Raw genomic sequence first — 18211 nt, 5'->3', positions numbered from 1 at the left:
TGAGTTCCAGGACAGCCAGAGCTATACAAAGAAACCCTGTCTTGAAAAAACAAAAACAAAAACAAACAAAGAAAAAACAAACAAAAAAAGATTAGGATGCCCAGAACTTGTGAAACCTTTCTTTTACCTCCTGAGTGCTGGTGTTACAGGCATACGCTGCTAGTCCTAGTTTATGAGATGCTGGGGACTGAGCCCAGGACTTCCTCCGTGTTAGGCCAGCACTCTGCCAGCTAAACTATCTCCAGCCAGAAATACTTTTATTTTGAAATTATTTTGTGTGATTTTTCCTCCTAGGATAAAAGAAAATAGCTATAGAGTAACGGCTGCTTTTTGTCACTCACTGCTGTTGAACAGAGTAGGACGGTACTCAATAGTTGAATACAGTGTGATCAGTAACTGACGAGGTGCTCTCTCTCAGGAACTACTTTATAATTTATATTTTAAGATATCATATAACCAGCAGCACTCTGAATTCTTAGCACTTGGGAGGCAGAGACAGAAGGTCTTCCTGAGTATTATACAGAGAATTCAAGGCCAACCTGGGCTGCCTCCATAAGACCTTGACTCAAAAAGGCAGAGAGAAGGGAACTTTTTAAATGTCTTTCTGGAAGAAATTCCACTTAGAGTTGAAGAGTGGTATCACATGCCTGTAATTGGAGCCCTTGTGGAAGCCAAGGCCAGCCTGGGCTACAAAACAAAACCAAGTATATTTCCTACTTTATAAAAAATCAGGAAAAAAAAAGTAGTGTTACGTTTCCCCTTTAAAATCTGAAGTGTATGTGCTGTGATGCACAAGTGGAGTTGTGATAAAGGTTGTAGCCTCCTGTATATACTGTGGAGCTACTTAATGAACTAGTTTTAGCCTTTGAGTACATAGCCATTTTAGGTTGGTTGTGGTTGTTGTGGTTTGCTATCTTCTTTAGTGTGTGTGTGTGTGTGTTGTGAGGTGGGGTATGTATGCCACAATATGCACATGGAGGTAAGAGGACAACATGGTAGGAATCAGTTCTCTCCATCCACAGTGTGGGTGCCAGGGATCAAACTCAGGTTAAGCTTGACAGGAAGTAAGTACACTTACCTGTTGAGCCGTTTGCTGGACCTTTGTTTGATCTTTGAGACAAAGACTACCACTGTACTCCAGGTTGGCCTGGTATTTGTTGCTCTGTAGCTTAGTCTGGCATCTAACTTGGTGGTGATCCCCTGGCCCAGTCTTTGACATGGTGCAATTACAGGCATGCACCACCTCATGGATTTGTTTGTTTGTTTGGATTTTTTTTTTACTGGGAAACTAGGTTCAATGACAGCTAATACCTAATATCCTCTGAGCATAGGGAATTACAAGTTCAGTTCACTGAGGCGCTTGGTGCTGTACAAAAGCAGTTGGTGCTAGTGAAGTTTGCTGACCCCTCCTGGCTTTGCCCTGAAACAGCTGCACCTTGACTGTCTGGGAGCAGCCTTCTGGGTCAAAGGTCAGTTTCTCTACAGTTGGGAGATTTCTGAAAAACAACTGGCATTTGTTGAGTTTTTAATCATCTTTTCAAGCTTATTTGGAAATGAGCCGTAAGGATTTAGCCAGGACACTGGGTGCTGGGAACGTCACAGTGATTGCGGTTGTCTGCGAAGCCTTTTGCTGCCGTATATTGTAGGAGGAGTTTAAATAGAACCCTTTTAAAAATTCAATTTGGGGCTGGTGAGATGGCTCAGTGGGTAAGAGCACCCGACTGCTCTTCCGAAGGTCCAGAGTTCAAATCCCAGCAACCATATGGTGGCTCACAACCATCCACAACGAGATCTGGCGCCCTCTTCTGGAGTGTCTGAAGACAGCTACAGTGTACTTATATATAATAAATAAAGTGTGTCTGAAGACAGCTACAGTGTACTTATATATAATAAATAAATCTTTAAAAAAAAAAATCAATTTGTTCCTTTATTTTTAACCAGGATTAAATTAATTACAACACCTAAATTAATAAAAATCAAAATGCAAGTTATTAAATTAATCCTTTTATTAATCATGTTTTGTTTTGCACAGTTCCTGAAGAATTCATGTACAACCCTTTAACCAGAGTTTATGGAGAACCTCACAAAAGACCTGAAGTCCAGAATGCTACCATTGAGTTTATGGCTCCTTCAGAGTACATGGTGAGCTCCCTTTTCTTTCTTTCTTTCTTTCTTTCTTTCTTTCTTTCTTTCTTTCTTTCTTTCTTTCTTTCTTTTTTTTTTTCTTTCTTTCTTTCTTTCTTTCTTTCTTTCTTTCTTTCTAGAGCAGGGTGTGTTGGTTGTTTTGTTTGTTTGTTTTTGATGTACTGTGTAGCTGTGGTTTGTCTGGTAGTTGCTGGTTAGCTGAGGTTAGCTTCAAAGTTCCTATAATTCTGTTTTAGACTTCCAAGTAATGTGACTACTGTTGCAAGCCACACCCCCAGCCATCACACTGCAGTTTAAAATTATATAATATCTTCTAACAAAGTTCTCTTTCTTAGCTGAGAAAGTATTTGTTCACAAAGTAGAAGTGCTTGCTGTGCAAGCCTGATGACCTGAGTCCCCTTCCCAGAACCCACACAAAGCTGCAGGGGGAACACCTGGTCCTGGTACCCGCACACGCACACATCATACACATATGCCATGCACATACACACATGCAGTTAGATTACAATGTTCAGAGAGTAAAGGTGTATGGGAAGGTCTACTTCAGTGTCTCATCTATATCAAGAATTTGCAGCATAATATTGGGATCATATTTATATCTCAGTTAAATCAGACTTCTGTGTTTTATAAATAATGCTATCGGGCGTGGTGGCACACCCTTTAATCCCAGCACTCGGGAGGCAGAGGCAGGCGGATTTCTGAGTTCGAGGCCAGCCTGGTCTACAAAGTGAGTGCCAGGACAGCCAGGGCTACACAGAGAAACCCTGTCTCAAAAAACCAAAAAAAAAATAAAAAATAAAAATAAATAAATAAATAAATAATGCTATGTAATCTCAGCATTCGGGAGGTAGAGGCAGGAGGATTAGTTCAAGCCTGAATTACACTGGAGTTAGGCCAGTGTGGACTGTATAAAATCATCTTCAAAAACAAACAAAAAATGGGCTGAAGATATGTTAGGGGCTAAGAGCTTTGGGGCTGGAAGGATGACTCAGCAGTTCAAGAGCACTGGCTGCTCTTCCAGAGGATGCAGGTTCAATTCCAGCGTCCACAAGGCAGCTCACAACTCCCTGTAACTCTATTTCCTGGGGGTCTGACACCCTTATATAATCACACATGCAGGCAAAACACTAATATACATAAAATAAAAATAAAGAAGTCATTAACAAAGAGGGTATGGTTGAGTACTCTGAATGCTCTTGCAGAAGCCCTAAGTTCAGTTCCCAGCACTCATGTGGCAGCTCACAATGTCCTGTAACTGTGGTTTCAGGGGATCTGAGGCCCTATTCTGGCTTCTTTGTGCACTGCATACAAGCAGTGCATGTATGTACATGCAGACACAAATATACATAAAGTAAAAAAAAAAAAAAAAAAAAGCCCAGGTCTCTTGACTTTAGATACTCTTTTACTGAGCCTTAATTGCATTTAAGCAAAAAGGAATATGAAAATGATGCTAACATGTAACACCAGCTTAACTTGTCTAATGAGCATATTTCTTTCTTCTTCTGTGTGTGTGTGTGTGTGTGTGTGTGTGTGTGCATGTAAGCCCCTGTATCATGCCTCAGGTGCTATCCATCATATTAGTAGCTTTTTGTTTGAATAAGGTCTCACTATGTAGTTCTGACCTGTCCTGAAACACTTGAGACCAGACTGGCCTTGAACTCATAGAGGTCTACTTGCCTCTGCCTCCTGAAAGAAGCTAGGATTTAATGCATGTATCACTAAGCCACCCACCTTGGTTTTTTGAGACAGGATCTCTCATTGACCTGGGAGTCATTGATTAGGCTAGGCTCACTGCTTAGAAAGCCCAAGGGTTCCTCCTTTCTCTGCTTCCTTAGCTCTGGCTACAAACTCATGCCCCAACCCAGGCTTTTCACATGGGTTCTGGAGATTAAACTTGGATCCTCATGCTTCTCTGGCAGCACTTCAAGTGAGATATATATATATATATATATTTGTTTTGTTTTAACCTGTATGTGAGATTTAGTCTCTTTTACTATGTAATTTATAAGGGGTCAGTCTTTTTAATTGAGTCACTGAAGTTATTAGTAATAGTTCTCTGTCAAATTAAAGTTAAAGAACCCAAGCATCTGCTGGGTGTGGTGTTACACAACTTTAATCCCAGCACTCGGGAGGCAGAGGCAGACGGATTTCTGAGTTCGAGGCCAGCCTGGTCTACAAAGTGAGTTTCAGGTCAGCCAGGGCTATACAGAGAAACCCTGTCTCGAAAAAAAAAAAAAAGAGAGGCAGGTAAATCTCTGAGTTCAAAGTTAGTCTGTTCTACATAGCAAGTTCTAGGACAGCCAGAGCTACATAGAGACCCTGTCTTGAAATGCGTTAAAGAGGAGGAGGAGAAGAGAAGAAAAAGAAGAAATATGCTTAGTAGACAAACCATACATAAATGTGTATGTTATCAAATAATTATGAAGTAACCAGTTGTGTTAGTACTATCTGGATCAAGGCTGTAACATCAGTTGCTACAGAGATAGCTCACGGGTTAAAAGCACTGGTCGACTTCCAGAGGATCTAGATTTGATTCTCAACACCCACATGAGAGCTGACAACCATCTTGTAACTCCAGTTCTAGGGACTCCATAATCCCCTCTACCTTCCAGGTTGTGTGCACATGGTACACAACAAAACACCCTGCACATTAAGAGCATTGCCAACACTGCCAGCAGCCTGTCATAGCGTATGTTCTTTCCTGCCTAGAGAAGTCTCTTCTGAGCTATGCTAGACACTTCTCTTCTATCCGTTTGAAATGGATAGTATCTTCAAATGAGCAGTTTGTTTTTTCAGAGGTATGTAGGTATGTTCTAAAGGACTGCTTTCATAGGTTAGCTTAGGTCTTACTGAGCCCCTGTGTAAGTGGGACGTGCATCTGTACTCAGGGAAGTGCTTCCATCTGCTGCCTCTACTTTATAATCTTTATGCAGTAATTTTGTTGTATGTGACCCCATCATATAAATACAAATTTAATACTGTTGGATATTTAATTGAACTCTTTTTCCTTCTAGTTACGACCACCACAACCTCCAGTGTACCTCTTTGTATTTGATGTATCTCACAACGCAATAGAAACTGGATACTTGAATTCAGTTTGCCAGAGTTTGTTAGACAATCTGGATCTGTAAGTGTCTTAACTCAGCTTAATTTGAAACAACTAGTGTCTTCAAAATGAAGTTAGGTTTTTGGGAGTTTGTTTGTTTGTTTGTTTGTTGAGACAGGGTTTCTCTGTGTGGCCCTGGGTAACTGAGAACTTGATCTGTAGAGTAGGCTGGCCTCAAACTCAGAGATCTACCTGCCTCTATTTTCCAAGTGCTGGGCTTAAAGGTGTAGGAAACCCAGTGGTTTTGTTAAAGGTCCTTACATAATTATGTTCTGAAGGATCAGGTAAATGGGTTAGCATAGGCCTTCCCTGACCCTGTGTAAATGTGAAGAGGACTGTGAGGAGCCTTGGTGCTGTCACCTTCAGCAGGCTGCTGGGCTGCTCCGTGGAATCCTCCTTCCCACCCCTTTCCACTTGACTCTTTTCTTCTTTTTTGTTTTTGCTTTATTTGTTTTTTGCTTTTTTGAAACAGTGTTTCAGCTGGGCAGTGGTGGCCCACGCCTTTAATCCCAGCACTTGGGAGGCAGAGGCAGGCGGATTTCTGAGTTCGAGGCCAGCCTGGTCTACAGAGTGAGTTTCAGAACAGCCAGGGCTATACAGAGAAACCCTGTTTCAAAAAATCAAAACAAAAAAAAAAAACTCCCTTTGTAGATCAGTGGGCCGTGCTGGTCTCGAACTCACTGAGATCCTCCTGCCTCTGCCTCCCTACTGCTAGGACTAAAAGTGTGCATTATCACACCCAGGATCATTTGATTATTCAGGCAAATCTCTCTCGGCCATCATAGCATTTTGCCTTTAAAGTGTAAGATATTACTCTATAGTCAAGGCAGGCCTCAGTCAGTCTGGCCTTATACTTTTATCAATCTTCCTGCCTCAGATTCCTGAGTGCTGGGATTATAGACATGAGCTCTGTGCTAGCCATGGTATGATTTTTAACACCTAGTTCATTATTATTTTTTTTATTCTTACTTGTCTCAACCAATATTGTGTCATAGGCTTGCTAGAGTAAAAGTTCAAGTAGTATACATGTATTCCATTTGTTGTCATAGTTGTGTCTCTTAAGAGAGCTATGTTTTATATGTTATATGCACAGGATATATATAATGTATAAAAATTAGTGTGACCTTTCAGTATAAGAAAGGATAGACTGGATTTCCCCATAAACCGAGTAACTTCCTCACATTGGCCAAGGGCGTTCTTGCTCCTCTGTGTGTGTATATCTCACAATCTAAGCATCCATGGGAACCAAGGATGAAATAGGCTGGAAGCTTGTTCCTTTCCACTAAGAAATCTTGTTCTGTATGTTGGGTCCTTTAAAAGATACTTTTGATCCTCTTTGTTCTTAAAGGCATTAAATAATAGAACAGGTTTGTGTATTTGTTTTAAATAGAGGTAGTAACTAAATTTACATTGTATTTAATTTTTTTTCTTTCTTTTTTTTTTAATGAGTGTTTTGCCTGCATGTGTGTATGTGCACCACATGTGTGCCTGGTGGCAGAGAAAGTCAGAAGAGAACATTCAGTCCTCTAGAACTGGAATTACAGACAGTTGTAAGCTATCATGTGGGTTCTGGGAATCGAACTGGGTCCTCTGCAAGAGCAGTCAGTGTTCTTAACCACTGAGCTATCTCACCAGCCCTTCAATGCAGTTTAAAATGCTATATCACAATTTTTTTTGAAGCATTCTTTTTCCTGTGATGTTGGAGACTGAGCCCAGAGCCTTATACCTGTCTGCCAGGTTCTCTACCACTGAGCTAAATTCCCAGCCCCAAGCATTCTTTATAAAAATAACTTGAATTTGGTCCCAGTTTTGTACATATTTTCAAGGTTTTTAAAAAACTCACATATACTAAAGATAATTTACACCTTTATTATAGAAGTAGCTGATTTTAAACAGCTGCAGTTTTGCTGCTTTTTATGGGTTATTTGCTTTCACTTGAAGAGGGTGTTTTCATAGCAGGTAAACCTTGGCTGCTGTAAGCACCTGTGTATGCTGGGCCACACTCGATAGTATTACAGTGTGTGCTTACGTGTGACACAGAGAGAGAGAGAGAGAGAGAGAGAGAGAGAGAGAGAGAGAGAGAGAGAGAGAGGACAATGATTAAAACGTTTTTGTGAATTTGTTTCTAGGCTTCCTGGCAACACTAGGACAAAAATCGGTTTCATAACATTTGATAGCACTATCCATTTCTACAGTCTTCAGGAAGGTCTCTCCCAGCCTCAGATGCTAATAGTTTCAGATATTGACGGTATGTGTTACACTCAAACTCACTCAACTTCCTGGAGAATTGTCCCTTTCAGAAATGTTTCCTGAGGTCTTTGATGTGTTAGGAATGTGTGACATGACTCTAGTATAATAAAGAGAAGTCGTTTGTTTTGTTTTGTTTTTTTCAGAGCTAAACCCGCTGAATAGCCCAGGCTGGCCTTAAACTTGTGTGTACCACAGGGCCAGGCTGAGAAGTCCTGAGTGGAGAGTTATTAGACTGTTGGGGTTATGAGAGTCTTTAAGTCCAGTCTCATTTTATCAGGGACCAGAAGGCTGACGGAGGAGAAGTGATTGCTGAGCAAGGAAATAAAGTCAGCTTGATGTTAGAGCTTGGGGGAGATGTGGCTGTCTTCCCTTGGAAGAACCTGAGGGCTGTGGGTGTCGCTGTGTGGGCGAGCTCCTGCCTGTGCCACATAGATAGCAAAGGACGTTTACCACTGACGTGGGGTGAAAGATAGACGATGAAGCTCAAAAGCAGACCCTAGGAAGCAGCCAGTGATTTATTATGTCAAGGCTGTTCGGCAAGGGAAGGCTGACATGAAAAAGAGTGAGCTTGGGCTGTTTGAAGAACATGAAGTAAAGCAAACATGGTAGCACATGGAGACAGGCGACTCGGCACAGCCTAAGGCCGACCTCATCTCCATTGTGAGTGCCAGGGCAGCCAGCGGTAAGTAGTGAGCTCCTGCCGCAGAAAACAAAAAGCAAAAAAAGAAAGTAAATGTAAGAGTTAAAAATATGCCAGGCAATGGTGACACGCACCTTTAACTCTACCACCGGGGAGACAGAGGCAGGAGGATCTCTGATGACTTCCTACAAGTAACACCCCAAACACAGGCAGTTAGAGGGAAAAGCAAAACCACACCATTGGTTTTCATCAATACTGAAAGCTCTTGCACTAGGTAAAGCAGACCTCCTGACCGGAGCCCGACACCGGAGCCACATAAGCAGATGGAGAGCACGGTCTCCTGCAAGCTGGGTTCCGAACTCCAGATGCTTGCTTGCCTCTCCCCTGTTGCACACAGACAGACAGACAAACATATACATAACCTACCTGAGAGGCTGGAGAGGCTCAGTAATGAGTGCTTGTCAGACATTCATGGAGCCCCAACACCACATAAACCTGCATGGTACCCGTGGTGGTCAGGGATAGTACCTGTAAATCCCAGCCCTCAGAAGGCTGATCCAGCAGGATCACTGAGTTCAAGGCCAGCCCCGCTTGCAAGTTCCAGGTCAGCGGGGCCTACATAGTAAAGCCCTGTTTTTTATTTTGTTTCTTTGTTTGGTTGGTTCTTTGAGTTTTGTTTTTTTTTTTTTTTTTTTTTTTTGGTTTTTCGAGACAGGGTTTCTCTGTGTAGCCCTGGCTGTCCTGGCACACTTTGTAGACCAGGCTGGCCTCGAACTCAGAAATCCGCCTGCCTCTGCCTCCCGAGTGCTGGGATTAAAGGCGTGCGCCACCACGCCCGGCGAGTTTTGTTTTTAAAGGCAGAAGGATCAAAGTTGAGGTTCATCCTCAGCTACAGCGACAGTTCAGCGACAGCCTGGAATATGTGAGACCCTGTCTCAAAACAAAAGTAAACTCTTAGTGGGTATGCCAGCATATACCTGTAATATTTGGGAGCTCGTGTAGAAATTTGAAGTACATAGTAAAGCCCTGTCTTAAAAGGCTCGGTGGCTAGGATCTCATTAAGTAGTAGAATGCACCCTTAACATATGCAGGGCCCTGGGCTTAGTCTGTAACCTGCAAAAGAAAAACACAATACCAGTTTACCAGGGAATAGTCTATGTATAGAGGAAACCAGCCCATGGTGTGGGGGAAATGCTTGTAATTATGTATCTGATAATGAATTTTTTAAAAGGTGTATTCATTTTATTTACATGACTACACTGTAGCTATCTTCAGACACACCAGAAGAGGACGTTGGATCCCATTACAGATGGTTGTGGTTGCTGGGAACTGAATTCAGGACCTCTGGAAGTGCTCTTAACTTCTGGCCCATCTCTCTAGCCTCTGATAATAAGTTGTTTTTATTTATTTATTTATTTAGTCCATGAATGTGTTTCTGTGTCTGCTAATGTCAGACCAAAAGTGTCGGGTCACTGGATCCCCTAAAACTGGAGTTACAGGCAGTTGTAAGCTCCTGACATGTGTGCTAGGATTTGAATTAGCACCTTCTGGAAGAACAAACGTTCTTAACCTACTGGGATGTAACTCCAACGCTAATAATAAATTTAATATGGAGAATAAATTCAAAATATATTTTTCCTAGGAATTAAATTACTTTTCTCTGATGAAATCAAACTAGGGAAAGGGCATTATAAGGAATTTACATGTTCATTCTCTCACTTATCAAAAAGTAAGGAATTTTATGAAGGTCCTAAAAATTAATAAAACATTTTTGTTTTCAGACAAGATCTCATGCACACTAGGCTGGCCTCTTGAGCAGGAGTTATTCTTTTCCTTCTAACGGTGTTTTGTAAGCTGGACATTGTAGTATATACTTGTGTTCTCAGCACTCGGGAGACAGAAGCAGAAAAATGATCCAGGCCAGTTTGGGCTACCTAGTAAGACCCTGTCTCAGAACCAAATGAGGGGCTAAGGAGCTAGCTCTGTCAGTAAAGTGCTTGCCTTGCAAGCCTATGGACCTGTTCCCACCTCCAGAATCCACATAAATTCACATAAAAAACATCAGAAGTGGTGGTGTACTTGGAATCACAGGTTTGAAAGGCAGAGTCAGGCAGATCCCCGGGCCTTGCTGGCCAGGCAGTCTAGCCTAATTGGTCAGTTCCAGGCCAGTGAAAGATCTTGTTTCAAAGAAAGTGGATGGTATTTCTGAAGATGCTACTCTATACTATCTTTCACGCCCACCCCCATGCACCGGCGTACACAGCATGTGGGCATTAGAAAATTAAACAAACCAACAACAACAAAAAACACTACCTAACAAGAAAATGAAAGAGTGGCTATTCTAAGAGGCTCACCTGAAGTGATGGCGTGCCTTCTAGTTCCCCTGCTTCTGCAGGACCATAGGGGCACTGCTGTGCAGTTTCCTTTTGGAAGAAGCCTTGCCTGCACGACAAAAATATTAGTAAATTATTACTTCAGATTAAAAAAAAAAGCATTGCTGTATGATCTGATAAGTGCCTTCGGAGTTATGCCAGAAAGTAGAATTGGATGCCCTGGAACTGGAATTACAGATAACTGTGAGCCACGTGGGTGCTGGCAACTGAAGCTGGGTCCTCTAGGAGAACAGCTAGTGATCTTAACTGTTGACCCAGCTCTCCAACCCCACAGCTGTCTTTGTCATACTCAGAATGTATCTTTTGGCCAGGCATAATAACCACACAGCTTTAATCTTAGCACTTGGGAGGCAGAAGCAGGTGGATCTCTGAGTTTTAGGGTAGACTGGTCTACTTTAAGAGTTTCAGAGTCCCAGCACTTGGGAGGCAGAGGCAGGAGGACTTCTGAGTTCGAGGCCAGCCTGGTCTACAAAGTGAGTGCCAGAACAGCCAGGGCTACACAGAGAAACCCTGTCTCGGGAAAAAAAAAAAAAAAAAATCAAGAGAGGGGCTGCGAGATGGCTCAGCGGGTAAGAGCACTGACTGCTCTTCTGAAGATCCTGAGTTCAAATCCCAGCAACCACATGGTGGCTAACAACTACCCATAATGAGATCTGACACCCGCTTCGGGTGCATCTGAAGATAGCTACAGTGTACTTATGTATAATAATAAATCTTTGGGCCTGAACAAGCAGGGACTGAGCAAGTGGAGTTGACCAGAGCAAGCAAAGGTCCTAAAAATTGAATTCCCAACAACTACATGAATGCTCAAAACCATCTATCTGTGCAGTGTACTCATACACATAAAATAAAAATCTTTAAAAAAAAAAAACCAAGGGGCTGGAGAGATGGCTCAGCAGTTAAGAGCACCAACTGCTCTTCCGAAGGTCCTGAGTTCAATTCCCAGCAACCACATGGTGGCTCACAACCATCTGTAATGAGATCTGATGCCCTCTTCTGGTGTGTCTGAAGACAGCTACAGTGTACTTAGACATGATAATAAATAAATCTTTTTTTAAAAAATCAAGAGGAAAGATAAATAATAAAATGAATGCTTCTTTACTCTTTCAGATGTTTTTATACCTATGCCAGAGAACTTACTAGTAAACTTAAATGAAAGTAAAGAGGTAAGGCGTGCTTTCCTACCTGCCATGTTTAACTGTAACACTGAATGCATATTTCTGAAATAAACTTTAAGTTTTGCTTTTCTTTGATGTTTTTAGGCTATGTAGCACTTTATATCTACTCTTAGTTTACGTTCAGTAGCTGGACAGTTCTTGAGGTCAGCCTTGTACTGGTTGTTTTTACTCTAAGGCAGCAGGTTATCTGTGGTGGAGCAGAAGTCAAGTCTCTTCCCAAGGGAAGAGCGCCTGGAGGAGGCCTGTCCTGCAGGCCAGGCCGTGTGGGGAGAGGGAGGGTTGCTGAAAGAAGGCTGCTGGTCACTGCGGAAGCACATAGCCAGGCTGCTCTCAGTGCTTTTGCTTTTCTGATTCACAGAGTGTCATTGGGTCAGTTCAGAAGAAACTCTTATTACCTGCCTGGAAATTGCCATGACATAATACAGTGAGAGGTGAACAGAATGTGTCTGAAGGGGGGATGTTGTCTACCCTGTACCTGCATATATGCCGTAGGGTAACATTTAACTAGCAAGTCTGTGCTCTCCACTGTTGTCAGTGGAGACTGTGCTGTAGCACAACGTATTTTTCCCCATTAATTCTCTTATCTGTACAACCTAACTTATATAGGCAGTTGGTTTTGACTTTGTTTTTCTTTTGTAGTAATACTACTAGTTAGCATCGTTACTGGATATCTTAGATTTTGCAACAGGAAAAAGTTAAACTCACTTTGGAACTTAAAAGAATAAAGTTTGTAAAGGTGATAGAGAAAGCCATGTTTCATGGCATTAAAATAGATAATTTTCTAAATTGTGATGGTTCTTTTGCATACATTCTGGACTTACAGTCTTGCTAGACTATTGCATGTGCAAGAACTGTAAGGCCCCAGTGTTGATGTCTTGCTTGCCAATTTATAATGTTTATTTAAAATGGCTTTCTTGTCATTGACCAACTTCATTGTTTATTGTACTGTCCATAGATTCTCAGACCATCATCATGATTCAATGTCCTGTCTATTATATTAAATAATAATATATTATGAAAAAATTTTCATTGTAACATTCTTGAGTCTTCTTGCTTATTTCACAAGCTTGTCCAAGATTTACTGAAAACACTGCCACAAATGTTTACTAAGACACTGGAGACCCAGAGTGCCTTGGGTCCTGCACTTCAGGCTGCGTTTAAGCTGATATCACCAACTGGTGGTCGAATGTCTGTCTTCCAAACACAACTCCCAACGCTTGGTGTAGGAGCCCTGAAACCACGAGAGGAACCCAACCAAAGGTCATCTGCTAAGGTTAGACCACCAGGAGCATAGCCTGGGCTAGCTGGAGCTGTCCCTTTAACCAGAGAACTTGTTGCCATTTGATTTATTTTTTCAGCTGTGAGGAGGAGGAGGAGTAATGAGTAAAGGGTTTCACGTGTATTTCCACATAACTGTCCTATTATTTTTTATACCTGCCTGACACATCTGTGCTTTATCATCTTTAGTACTTTAGGCTGTTGGAAATCCAACCTGGCTTTGATGAGAGAGTCTGGAAGACTAAGAGAATTTACTAGGGGCAAAGTGGAACCAAAATGACCATTAGAAATGGTCATAATTTGGAGCTGGGCGTGGTGGTGCACACCTTTAATCCCGATACTCAGGAGGCAGAGGCAATTGGATTTCTATGAGTTTGAGGCCAGCCTGGTCTACGGAGTGAATTATTCTAGGACAGCCAGGTATACACAGAAAAAACCTGTTTCAAAAAACCAAATAAAAAGAAAAAAGAAAATGGTCATAATTTGATAGACTAACAGCCTAATATCCAGGGATTGGTTCTGAGCTTTTGTGTAAGAGGGTTAGGAATTTGCATTTCCTAAAAGATAAGAGAAAAGCAGGTCCACCATATAACATAGTTTCCATGCCATTCCTGCCATGCCAGACAGCTTAAGTTCTAATGCCTATGAGATAGGGAGGGTGCACTTGAGTAACGGATGCTTTAGCTCCTGTTCCTCTGTAGATGAAGAGACAACCACACGCCACATAGGCATCATTAGCGTGTCCTCATCAGATGGAGAATGTATTAGGCTAAAGTGTAAATAATAGTTACCTTTGTCTTTTCATGTAATTATTATGACAGAATTAATAATAATTATTATAAGTAATAGAGGTTTTTTCTTTTTTTATTTAAGTATTTCTTCTTAATAGTAAACAGAATAAACATAAGCCCTCAGTAAGTACTTTAGCACTGTAGTATTACCCTAACCATGTATTTATTTTTTGATGAATTTAAAATTTTCTCCTTATATTCTACAATTAATAGGAAATACATCTGACACCATCCACTGACTTCTATAAGAAATTAGCCTTGGACTGTTCTGGGCAGCAAGCAGCTGTTGACTTATTCCTTCTCAGTGGACAGTATTCGGATTTGGCTTCTCTAGGTATGTTCTTGCCCCTTTCTTCCTTCCTTCCTTCCTTCCTTCCTTCCTTCCTTCCTTCCTTCCCTCCCTCCCTCCCTCCCTCCCTTCCTGTTGTTGTTGTTGTTGTTGTTGTTGTTTTGAAACAAAGTCTCAGGTAGCCCATGCTGACCTTGAGCTCCTCTGGGTCCCGAGAGAGATGGCTCTGATGTCCTGATTCTCCTGCCCCTTTTCTCATGTACCGCAATTACAGGCTTGTGCTGTCACACCCAGCAGTGACTTCTATTTAATGTTTTGTTTGTCTGTTTGGATTTTTATTGAATAAATATCAGAATGATGTTGTAACAGTGTTCTGAGTAGAGAAGCAGGTGAAGATAAGCCTTATTCTCTGGGAGTGTTAGTCTTATTCATTGCCATGGCTGTCGTTTCAGCTTTCTTTCTTGTTTTAAGTTAATTTTTTACATTCATTTATTTATGTTTGTATACATGTGGGCAGGTGTGACAGGTGTGAAGGTCACACCCTACAGGACTTGGGTCTCCTACCACCTGGGTCCGGGAATCAGACTCAGGCTATCTGGCTTGGTGGAAGGCACCTTTACCCACTGGCCCAGTTTTCTATTTATGAAATGGAGTCTTAGTGTTATCCAGATCTTGGCCTCAGCAATTACTCCCGCCCTCCACCATAATACACCTTCAAGTAACTGAAACCATATGCATGTGCCACCATGTTTGGTCTCCTGCTGACCAGTCACTTTATCAGACACTTTAGTCTATTAAAGCCTGTACCTTTTTTAATCTATTATAATTCTTGTACTTTTTTTTCCTTAGTGATTTTTCGAGACTGTTTCCCTTTGTAGCCCTGGCTGTCCTGGAGCTTACTCCGTGCCCAGCTCTTTTTTTTTTTTTTTAAATGAGACAGACTCCATGCCCAGCTTTTTTTTAAAAAAATGAGACAGTGTTTCTTCACATAGCCCTGGCTATCCCAGAACACATTGTATAAACCAGGCCAGCCCCCAAATCATAGAGATCTTCTTACTCTTGCTCCCAAGTGCTAGGAGCAAAATCATACAGCACTACACATGACATTGTACTCTTAATTGGTATAAGGGAAGTAGAGAAGTCGCTTACTATAGCACTATTATAGGAGTAGCATATTCTTTTTGGTGGTACTTTGAGACGTTAGAGAGGAATGTGAACAGTTACTTTGATGGGAAGTATTAGTAGTTATTATTTTAGAGGAGTGTATTGAGAGGCTGAGGGGTGTGTGTGTGTGTGTGTGTGTGTGTGTGTACACAATATAACCCAAATTATGTTGCCCACATTATGACTCCTAGCCGCCTATAACTCCAGCTCCCGGGAACTTGATGCCTCTGGCCTCTGTAGGTACCTGTACTCATGTGTACAGACCCAACATACACATGCATCTAATTTAAAATAATAAAATTGAAAGTAAATGTATACTGTAGTCCCACGCACGAGTGAATAAAGGGGTGTCTAAAAGGAGTGTGTTCTCTTCCAGGCTGCATCTCTCGGTACTCAGCGGGTAGTGTGTATTACTATCCCTCGTACCATCACCAGCACAACCCAGTGCAAGTACAGAAACTACAGAAGGAACTACACAGGTACCTCACTCGGAAGATTGGATTTGAGGCAGTCATGAGGATCCGGTGCACCAAAGGTGGGAACAGTTTTTTTCCCTCATAGAGGGTACATGATAAAAAATATTTATCTTACAGGATTTACCCTGCAGAGATACATTGAGTTTTAGAATGTGAAATTATGGGCTGGAAAGATGACTCAGGGGTTAAGAGCACAGACTGCTCTTCCAGAGATCCTGAGTTCAATTCCCAGCAACCACATGGTGGCTCAAACCATCTATAATGGGATCTGATACCCTCTCCTGGTGTGTCTGAAGACAGCTATAGTATACTCATATAAATGAAATAAATAAATATATTTTTTAAAAAAGAATGTGAAATTATACACTATGCAATTAAAGGGGGAAAACTATTTAAATAGGAAATATTAGGGCTAGAGAAGTGTCTCTGCAGTTCAGAGCACAGACTACTCTTGCAGATGATCTAAGTTATGTTCCCAGCATCCACACTGTGGCTCACAACCACCCTGTAACTCCAGCTCCAAGGCATCGATGCCCCTGCCCTCTGTAGGTCCTGCACTCATGCGCACAAACCCACACACAGGCACACACTTGTACAGAATTTAAAATAATAACAATCTTTAAAAATAAGGAATATTAGCCGGGCGTGGTGGCGCATGCCTTTAATCCCAGCACTCGGGAGGCAGAGGCAGGCGGATTTCTGAGTTCGAGGCCAGCCTGGTCTACAAAGTGAGTGCCAGGACAGCCAGGGCTACACAGAGAAACCCTGTCTCGAAAAACCAAAAAAAAAAATAAATAAAAAAAAAATAAGGAATATTATGAATACATTTATAACTACTGAACTGTGTACATTAAAATGGTACATTTTATGCTATGTTGGTTATTTCAGCTTTTTAAAAAGGGGGCCAAATCTCCAAAGAAAATGCCTGGGTGTGCCATACATGTGCACATGCGTGTGTTCATGCGTATGTGTGTGTACTAAGTATGAAATCAAAATGCTGGTCTCAGAGAGACAGCTCAGCCGGCAAAGGATTAGCTGCCATACTTGATAACCTGAGTTCAATCCCTGGGACCCACATGACAGAAGGAGAGGACAAACTCCTCTGACCTCCACATGTGTGTGCATTGTGTGCACAGGTGTCCCTCTCCCCTCAAATGAAGTGAATATATGTAACAATGATAAGCTTTTAAAGATAAAATAAAATGCTGGTATATACAGCCAGTGTCCTCCAAAAAGATTTCTGTTTCTCACTATTTCTTAAGAGATGCCCATTTGCCCCTCAGCATCGCTGAGTGCTCTGTCTTCTCCAAGCTGTTTACTCTCTGATAAAAGGAGTAGGATGAAGTAGCCATAAGTAAGCACATAACAGTCATGGTGGTAATTTTCTATTCTAGGTCTTTCCATTCATACCTTCCATGGGAACTTCTTCGTCCGTTCTACAGACTTACTGTCTCTTCCCAATGTCAACCCAGATGCTGGGTATGCGGTCCAGATGTCAGTAGAAGAGAGTCTCACTGACACTCAGCTAGTTTCCTTCCAGTCAGCACTCTTATATACATCAAGTAAAGGTAATGGTTTGTTTGCATTTATTATCACAAAAAACATGACACCTACCCTCTTGAGTTTCTTGATACGGAATTTCTATGCTCTGCTCTGGCTGGCCTGGAACTAACTGTATCAACCGGGCTAGCCTCAGACCCATAGAAATTCACCTGCCTGTGCCTCCCAAGTCCTGAGATTAAAGGCATGCACCACTGCACCCAGCTGAGACCTAGCCTCTCAACAGATGTGTAGCCCTGGTACTGAGACCCCACCTACCTCTCTCCTGCCCAGCTGTGGGCTGTGGGCATCCTTACTCACCAGCTGGGGCTAACTTGGAGCGGTAAGGTGACATAGCATCACTTGGGTCTACATGAGAATTTCCTCAGCCCTGGGTACAACCAGGACTAGTATTTAGCATTACAATACATAGCAACATACCTTACCTCAAAAATTCTCCTTTTTTGCCTAAATAAAAAGGTTCTCTTTTAGTAATAATAAACAACATACAGTAGGAATAATTATGAAAAGTATTAAGTAAGAGTTACATTCAAAATTCCAGTTTTGTTTGTATTCAGCAATGCAGAAGAAAGTATTTTATTATCTATCCTATCCTGGTGAGTTCAGAGTACTGGATTTAAATCAATTTTTATCCTAATTTGTATTGTTAAAAAAAAAATTGTCTTAGACTTAAAACACTTCTTTTTTTTTTTTTTTTTTTCGAGACAGTGTTTCTCTGTGTAGCCTTGGCTCTCCTGGAACTCACTTTGTAGACCAGGCTGGCCTCTGCCTCCCAAGTGCTGGGATTAAACCACCATGCCCGGCTAAAACACTTCTTTAAATGTTAAACAACTTAAATTTAATTGTGAGACTAATTGTTTAGTCTTCAACCCCATTAGAGACCTGAGAAGGAATCAGTATTACCTGAGCATACAGGAAGCACAGGACTGCAGCTTCCAAAA

At 41.7% G+C, this 18211-nt stretch overlaps 1 protein-coding gene across 2 annotated transcripts in view; it reads left to right on the top strand.

Annotated features, from left to right (window-relative positions):
- The window catches only part of Sec24a (SEC24 homolog A, COPII coat complex component), a 65805-nt gene that overhangs the window by 30233 nt on the left and 17361 nt on the right, over nt 1–18211 (top strand). For both annotated transcript variants that reach the window (XM_021175567.2, XM_021175566.2), the window contains exons 9-16: nt 2033–2142; nt 5160–5272; nt 7381–7499; nt 11645–11700; nt 12779–12985; nt 13995–14115; nt 15611–15769; nt 17105–17278. In XM_021175567.2, the coding sequence (XP_021031226.1) occupies nt 2033–2142; nt 5160–5272; nt 7381–7499; nt 11645–11700; nt 12779–12985; nt 13995–14115; nt 15611–15769; nt 17105–17278 (1059 nt within the window). The remainder of the gene's footprint in view (nt 1–2032; nt 2143–5159; nt 5273–7380; nt 7500–11644; nt 11701–12778; nt 12986–13994; nt 14116–15610; nt 15770–17104; nt 17279–18211) is intronic.

This window comes from Mus caroli, chromosome 11 (genome assembly GCF_900094665.2).
Source record: "Mus caroli chromosome 11, CAROLI_EIJ_v1.1, whole genome shotgun sequence".
Classification (NCBI taxonomy): domain Eukaryota; kingdom Metazoa; phylum Chordata; class Mammalia; order Rodentia; family Muridae; genus Mus; species Mus caroli.
This window is presented reverse-complemented; position numbering and strand designations above follow the sequence as displayed.